The following is a 9,223-nucleotide window of genomic DNA, read 5'->3' on the forward strand; positions in this document are numbered from 1 at the left end:
CTTGTATATCTTAGGTATAGTTCAAAGAACCTTTGATTCCCTTTATTTTGGTGTATGATTAATGTGTGTAATATGGGTTATAGAGTATACAGCTTGGCCTTACTCCACACGTGCACCTTTCAAAAAAGTGCTAGCTCCACTTGGTCATTTTCACTTCCTGAACTTCAGAGGTAAATTGTACAATAAAGAGCCGATAACTATTTTTATATCTTTCATATGTGGTAATTCATTCATTGCACTTTCAGAAGCTGGTATTTTCTAGTCTGGCAAAGTTCATTTTCCCTATTTTAATAGCTGCTATGTATAGTGTACTTCAGACTAATTCAGGCTGATTTGTTTTAGCACAAGGGAGCAGTCATTTTAGTTAGCAGTGTGCTTAGAGCATGTACAATTTCCAAACGTACAATATCCAAAGAAATGTCAGCCATATTACATTAAAGTAGCATAGAGGTATGCCAACATTCTCTCCACTGTGCATGTTTTAAATGCAAACAACTTCACCTTACATACGTCACACTCTCAAAAGTACATAAAAACTGGTAAGCGCACCTTATATATTACGGTTAAACAAGTAAAGAAATGTCTAAGATAATATCAACCCATTTTAAATGACGTTAGTGAAATTTTCTGTTACCAGGAACAGAAGTAGTCACATGATTTGTGATGATAAGAAGAATATAACGACCTACTAAAGGTCATTCTATACTGTATTGTGTTCGGGTGCGTTCGTGGCATTCTAATGTAGACGGTAAGTGCGTAATTTCACATACAATGGATTACTAATGATTATAATAATAAGCACAAACTTTTACTTATATTTTTTTTTCTATCAGATAATAGTCACAGGTAGATCTGTAAGAATTTTAGATGATTTTCGTATCTTTTGAGTAGACTTTGTAGTCCTACAAGATGACACCCTCGTTCTTTGTGTCAAGTCTATTGAATAAACTGGTTATGACCTCAGTATAAAGTGCAAGACTATTTCTTTTTCAGAATTCTATTTACATGCAATCGAGTTTGCATAGTTCAAAGACAGATCTTGCGACAACTCACCTATTTAATTTTGAAGAGAAAAAAAAAACCTTTTGGAGAAATAAATCAGTTGTCAGTAAGCCAATTGTACATTTCTCAATCATACATATGACAAACAAAATTCACACAAAAATCATTACCATATTTTGTAGCTATATTAATCGTACGATGAAAAAAAAAATCATCCTTTTAATAGATCCTGGTATATTTCGTACTATTACAAATTGCCAGTGTCTTAAAGTATTTTTTTTTTCTTTAGATCCCAGAATAATGGCGGCGGAGCTATTGCAAACGATAACGTTCAAGATGGGATATTTGATTGTTTCGCATTTTGCTTTTTATCTCTTTCAGATAATTTACGATAAGATTCGAACAAAGATAAAAAGATGAATTCCAAAGAAAAAGAAGTTATGTCAAATGCCACCTCGGAGAAGAGTCTTAATGGCTCTATGGTGCCCTTGGAAACGACATCAGGAAACACATTCAAAATGACAAAGTTTCAAATTATAAAGAATGTATTGGTAGTCAGCTTTGGTTTTCTGTTTCTGTTCACATCCTTCCAGTCCTTGTCCAACCTTCAGAGCAGTCTAAATAAGGAGGAAGGTTTGGGGACAATCGGATTATCAGTGATATACGCATCTCTGGTAGTTTCTTGCATGTTTTTACCGCCAGTCACAATCGCCCGTCTTGGTTGCAAATGGACTGTGGCAATTGCCATGACATGCTATATCCTCTATATGGCAGCCAACTTTTACGCCACCTGGTATACAATCATCCCTGCTGCCATTATTCTAGGAATCGGGGCAGCGCCACTATGGTCCGCAAAGTGCACATATCTGACACAGGCCGGAGTCTGGTACGCAAAAATGACTGGTACAACAGAAGATGACACCATCAACCGATTCTTTGGAGTCTTCTTCATGATATTTCAAACGAGTAAGTAGCAGAATGTTCTTGCGGTCGCAATATTTAAATGATTTAAGATTCGTATATTTGTATCAAAATGGAAATGAAAACGTGAGGTTGACGACGTGTAGGCTTGGGAAAATTTAACTACTTTTGAGTTATCAATACAACGAATTTGTGTACATCATCCTCTGTGAGAGAAATTTCGTATCATCTAATACAGAAGCGATATGATCTAACAAGGAAAATGGAAAATTCGGTAGTTATGCTGTAAGGAATAGAGGTGATAATGTAATCGAGGAAATCCTTAAATGACAAAATGTGATTTTGGCGCATGATTGTAATCACATTAAAGTCATGTTGCAGCAAAGTTACTTATTAAGTACTGGATTGTTTGTTTTATTGATATATCATTGCATTATATGTTGTGTTGCTTGACTAACTGAATCATTGACTGATTCCAGGTCAAATTTGGGGCAACTTGATTTCTTCGATGGTGTTCAGTCAAAGACCAGCGAACTCCACGGTTGACGTGTCGCCTGAAGCACTCAGTAAATGTGGTGCCAATTACAATCCAGTGAACAATGGAAATAATACAAACCTGAACAAACCAGACATGGATAAGGTAATGCAAAAGATCACAACAAAACATCGTCTCCAAATGTTGGGCCTTTGTTTTCAATATTCCTGCGATTAAAACTGTATAATGGCATTGATGTATCAGATGTCACTGTTATGGTGGTCAAAATGGCATTTGTTTATTTCCCTGTACATCAAGTGATGGACACAGGAATTTTTAGCAAACTTACAAATGGACATGTAAGATCAATAATTCGTAAGTCACGTCAACATAAGAAAATTGGGATAAAGGTTTGTCGCGATGTACAGAGTGACACAATGTGTCCTAATTTAGTTCTTTTTAGTCCGATCCACTATTTTAAGATTCGCTCTTTCTCATCAATACTCATGATATTACTAAACTTCAGACAGTTTTGACTTTATCTTCAGTAGTGATTGATTTTCTTTGTTCATAATAAATATCATTTAACACTAATTTCGTACCTGGCAAAGTGTATGTGCACCAGATATCATTATAAATGTATCTTTTAATAAAACGGACACTATCTTTCTCGAAAACGTCGCCGTAACATCATCATGCTATTTACCATCTAGGCCATAATTTAATTAATCATTCGTAGTTGTTTTGATTTTTCTTTTCTTTCTTCTTCTTCTTGTTTGCTTGTTCTTTTGTTTAGCTCGTTGGTTTGCTTTATTGTAAATATTTATTCGTTTACTATTAGATTATATTTAATTGTAGATTTATACAGTCTGTGGTATTTACATATCATGCGCAGTCGTAGCCGTCTTGATTATCGTTATCTTTCTGGACCGGATCGTGTTGGACAAGGACGACGAGAAGGTAGCTGTTGGAGACAAGAAGATTTCTCCCCATCTGTTGGTGGAAACCTTCAAACATTGTTGGCGGAACCATTTTCAGAAATTGATTATTCCCCTCACGATTTACAGTGGGATTGAACAGGCCTATATAGCCGGGGATTTTACAGTGGTATGTATATATATATATATATATATATATATATATATATATATATATATATATATATATATATATATATATATATACCTATAGGGATGTATGTATGTATATACTGAAAAGATGATCTAATCAACCTGTTCGCTGCTATTTCCTGGTAATCCAGGATACACGTATTTGACTTCTATATTATAACAATTTGCATACTTACAAGTCAGTATTTAATGTCCCAGTTGTGAAGAAAAAAAATCGTCTCTCATCAAAATAGTGTAAAATCTTCATAATCCAACATATATTTCTCCTTTGTGACAATTATCCTTTCAGACCGATTGCAATGCGTCCAATAGTTAAACGCCTTGGCAATAAACGTTTTACAAAAATTGGTATCGTTGTTAGCGATATAGACACTCTTGTTTCTGCTTCGTTCCTCCATTAACGTTTTAAAACAATTTTCAGTCAGTTATAATACCTAATACATCTAAGAAATTTTCCACTTGGTATGAATTTTCCCACAGATAGGGGCTATGAGTAAGAGAAGAGTGTCAAAGAGAGAATGGGAAACCGTTGATATCCTGTCCAGTCTTTAACAGACAGAAAGACACATACACACTACATTCACACACACACAGACACACACACACACACTTTCTTCTTTATTGTAGGACAGACCAATATGGTTGTCATCGTACTATAATATGCATGTACATTGTACGACAGATAAATGCTTTCTACGTTAACTCTGGAATGCGTGCTTGTGATGATGGATAGGATAATGTACCATTCATGGGTTAATTGCCGTACCCCCAGAATTAAAAACGTATATTACAAAACTATTATTAGGCATTTAAAATTAAAAATTGTATTCATCACCTATTTCAAATAGTTAATTCCCGATATCTCCAGAACGTTCGAGATTGAATGCATATGTTGGTGATTAAATTCGAATGATGACAGAACAGTAAAAACGATTATTACTTGCTGATATTGCGTGATATTTCCGTTTATGAGAACATAGTGAAGATTGTATAGGTCTTCTGCAACTTTATACACACAACATAGTTTTACGAATCATAAGTATTTGTTATCTACGAAAGAGAGTTTTACGAAGCGTTAGTAATTGTTATCCACGAAAAAGAGTTTTACGAAGCATTAGTAATTGTTATCCACGAAAGAGAGTTTTACGAAGCATTATTAATTGTTATCCACGAAAAAGAGTTTTACGAAGCATTAGTAATTGTTATCCACGAAAGAGAGTTTTACGAAGCATTAGTATTTGTTATCCACGAAAGAGAGTTTTACGAAGCATTAGTAATTGTTATCCACGAAAGAGAGTTTTACGACGCATTAGTAATTGTTATCCACGAAAGAGAGTTTTACGAAGCATTAGTAATTGTTATCCACGATTAAAAATACTATTCTCGGTCTCATTAACTCTGAGTTTGCGTAACAGTTTTAATCCATGATTATGAAATGGTAGGAAAGTGTTTGACATACAAAGTTGTCACTCAGTAGCCTTGTTATATTCATATGTCTACATCGTATGCAAAATAATTAATTGATTTGAAGTTTATATCTTCCTCAGACTGACTTCAAGAGTATACATGGGCTCTCAGAGTAATTTTTAGACTATTGTATCGATCTGGATATGGAGAGAGAGAGAGAGAGAGAGAGAGATCCACATTATCAGAAATACGAAAACAATGATGGTTATTTAGATTGATGGACAATTAATGGGAGAAAGAGAAACATGGGAAAATTTATATTATCAGAAAGAAAGACAAAATAATAGACGCTCGGATGATCAGATATATCATTATCCATCCAGGGAGATAAATATACATAAAGCTAGAGACATCAATAGATAAAAGAAACAACACAAGAAAAAATATATAATTCAATTAATCTTTTTCATTCTTTGTCTAGTCCTACGTTAGCTGTTCGTTGGGTATCTGGAATGTTGGTTTCGTCATGATCTGTTATGGAGTGGTTGATGCCGCCTGCTCGTTTATATTTGGTCGTCTGGTGCAGTACGTGGGACATATTCCATTCTTCATACTAGGTATGTTTTACCATCAAATTCAATAATGCAATGTCAAGTAGGATTTTAGATTTACCTTTAGGGGTATATAACGTTTCTCATCCGCTGATCCTTCTGTCTTTTGGCATTATTTAGAACTGAACATCATTTTTTACAAGATTCATGGCCTCAAGAAGCCTGAAAATCTATTTGACATCGCACGAACATCGGTAGCGTAGTGTGTATTATATTTTTTAAAAATCTTTATGAATCGAGTCAAAAAATTATGTTCAGTTCTTATAATCACAGATAGTTATCAAAATGAAAGATCATTTTACAAATATTAATAAGGGTTTCCTTTCTGATGTTATGAACTAACAACTTATATTTCTCTGCGAGATAAAAAGAGTGTTTTAACCATTCGAATGCCTTGTTCTAAGGTTTGGTAAAATTTTGTGAGTGCTACATGATGTTTGTTATAAATTGATCTTTATTTTAATAAAAAGCATCAGTTCAGTTTTTGGAGTCTTCATTAGGACGATTGTGTGTTTATGGTTTCCTAATGAATTGCAGTAAAAATTTGATTGTGACGAATCATTTCGTAAGGACTGAAGAAAATTTAATTTCAAATTAGGGTACTGGCCAAAACAAAATACACCATTCCCGTGAAATATGAAACAATGCGACAAAGCATTCGATTGATCAGATTAGAAACAAATTATTAAACAAGTTAAGTGTAGTATACATGTCTTCAAAAAGTGTTGTATAAGGAATGTTGATTTCATGAATTTAACTTTTTATCGCAAAACATTTCCAACGGTTATTTCTTTTTTCTATGCCCTATATTCGTACTGTACGAGATGGTCGTATAATAGTGTATCACGAGGATCCGGGGTGTGGGGTTGGTGTGGACGGAGAGAAAAATGGGCGTAAAATAATCTGATTATTTCCTATTGTAACATTTGCTAGTAATTAGATGGTACGAACTATGCCCTTGAAACACCAAATATGTACGATCTGCCCAGTGATCGGGGGTTGTTCCGACCCTTAAACCCTTCGTCCCCTCCCGCCCCTGCCCAACGATGGAAAACATATTCTAGCTCCGCGCCTTGGAACAAGAAAGATTGTTAGAACAGCTATCTCCATGAATCTTCTTAAAGCCAAAGTTTCTGTAACAGTAAAGAGATATATGTACAAGCTCGAAAATGTCGAAAAAGAAATCACAATGATCCATAAATATGTTATTCTTTCTTTATAGCATTTATCGTTCACGGAGGATGTCAGATCTGCATGTTGCTATGGAAACCAGACCCGGATGCTTTATATATATATTACATCTTGGCAGCCCTATGGGGGTTAGGTGACGCTGTCATTCAAACACAAATAAATGGTGAGATTTTCTAAATATATATCATGTAGTTTTTAGAGACCATTTATTTCATTTATTTAATAAAAAGATTAAAATCTCTAATGTTTTCAGATCAAGTCATATTATTATTATTATTATTATTATTATTATTATTATTATTATTATTATTAGATTCCTTTCTTTAAAGGTGACTGTTATTTGTTCTGATTGGAAGAAAAAATATACTTTTTGTGCCCATCAGTTATTTCCCTTGTTTTAAATGATTTCAATAATCAATGTGATTTCGAATCTAAACGCGTACCTACAAGTCAGAAAATGACTACTGTAAAACAGTATATATGACGTTTTCAGAGCAATACATTTGTAATTAACATCATTAATCGTGCATTATACTTAAACCGTTGACTTGTCTTCGCTTTCAGCGCTATACGGCTTCCTGTTTACGGACAATACCGAAGCTGCGTTTGCCAATTATCGACTCTGGGAATCCATCGGATTTATCATTGCCTTTGGCTATAGCAGCTATTTGATTACGAGAATTAAGCTATACCTGTGTCTTGCATTCCTGTGCGTAGGGATGTTCTTTTACGCGGTCGTTGAGGTGGCATACAGAAGATCCGTGAAAAATTTGGCTGCCATAACTAAAATATAATTTCCGGAGTTGCAGACCGGTGAGCAATTGACGTTGGTTGCCCATGTGATACTTCCCATATTTTCATGTGAGTGCTGAATGACTGACATGACTGTGATCCTCTGAAACAAGGTCTTCTTATGCTGTGAAAAGAAATCTTTAAACGATTTTTACATTTGTCAAAAAGCAAACATAAAGTGACAAATATTTAGAAAAAATACGATTATTTAATGTATGTCATTAAATGTCCTAATTTTGAATACGGAACCACTTCAGAATCATACATCTCTGCATTGACATCTTCTCGTTCAGAATAGTTATCTTAGGGTTTTGGAGGTTGCCGATCCAAGAGAAAATACCATTACGGATTTCGATCTCGATATTCAATATGAACTGCCCTGTACGCTCACCTCTGTGTTATTAAGAACATGTTATCTGGTGTGGCACAGGCCAATACATGTTTCAAACCACGTGTTTCACTTTAGCGAGTAAGTCAACTTTAAGGATATATCACAGACGAGTACCTCCGAAACTTATGATATTTGATTATAAATTTCTTTTGAGAAAACATTGCGAATGGACTACCATGTGGCCCTTGGCAACGTGTTGCTATAAGGTTGGAAAACACCAACAGGGTATTTCACAATTGAACGAAATTACGTTTTGATACTATTTAGGTAGATTTCAGTTCGATTTGGAAATTATTTAAAATTTGAAGATAACAGTGCAGATAATATCCAATCAAATCATTATCTTGACATAACACCGCATTTCAACAAGCGCCATTTTTTTTACATTATCCTCTTAGAATGTATATGTCGAGAAATTTTTATTTCAGTGAAGATCCAACATTGTCCCGTATACATTCTTTAACATTTTCACAAATTATTACACATGACAAATATTAAGTCACGCCGTCAAAGGTATTCTAGACATAGATTAGGTACATAATGATTGATTCTTTTTAAGTAACACAATGATCCATGAATGTCTGTAGTATTGGATTTACTTTTGTCGATAGTAGCTAATGTTCCAGTGCCACCAATGGCCAGGGTGGGTTTGTTCTAATATTGAATGATTACAGCTCATAAAGAACATTTTACATATCAACTTCATCGTAGATGGTCTCTTGTGATAGATATATACGTACATATTTAAATTCTATCATGTTTAATGCTTTTTAAAATAACATGTAATAAAGTGTTTGATCCGCTATTTTATCATTTCTGCCTATTTGGTATAATAGTAGTAAATCTGTAGAATTAAGCACGAAAACCTGAAAACAAGGTTAGCAAGTTTAAACTGCCTATATTTATTTGCTCGATTGATTTATTCCTGACATTATTTTGTTTCTTCAAGGCGTGTAAGACATTTTGAGACCACGTATCACAGTATGTTTGTATTTTGATCTGTGTTACCTTTACCCATAATTCGTCATAGACCGCGACTTTTTAAGATTCGTCAAGCTTGTTTCATTTTATTCGAGAGGCGAAAACGTGGTGTTTAAAATGTCCATCGGTTTGACATTATGGGAACAGGGGAATTTAATAGTACGCCTTCTTATTGAAATCATGATAGGTATAAAAGGTAAAGTTAAACCTGCATCTACTAATCAACATGCCATTAGGACTGATCAACATTCAGTGATATACGTACCAGGATCTAGTCATGCACTATTCAATACCCAGTCAGCTACTAACTAACAACTATTTA

The 9,223-nt window shown here is 34.3% G+C and overlaps 1 protein-coding gene across 1 annotated transcript; it reads left to right on the forward strand.

Annotated features, from left to right (window-relative positions):
- Positions 1-619: 619 nt before the first annotated feature.
- LOC149782662 (N-acetylglucosamine transporter UNC93A-like) lies at positions 620-8,551 on the forward strand. The gene is made up of 7 exons (XM_089934158.1): positions 620-748; positions 1,384-1,968; positions 2,403-2,563; positions 3,257-3,505; positions 5,417-5,552; positions 6,769-6,900; positions 7,302-8,551. Exons 2-7 carry the CDS (start codon positions 1,419-1,421, stop codon positions 7,529-7,531), a joined length of 1,458 nt encoding a protein of 485 aa, XP_089790284.1. The 5' UTR covers positions 620-748; positions 1,384-1,418; the 3' UTR covers positions 7,532-8,551.
- Positions 8,552-9,223: the final 672 nt, after the last annotated feature.

This window comes from Sinohyriopsis cumingii, chromosome 15, assembly GCF_028554795.1.
Source record: "Sinohyriopsis cumingii isolate HCF-2022 chromosome 15, ASM2855479v2, whole genome shotgun sequence".
Lineage (NCBI taxonomy): Eukaryota > Metazoa > Mollusca > Bivalvia > Unionida > Unionidae > Sinohyriopsis > Sinohyriopsis cumingii.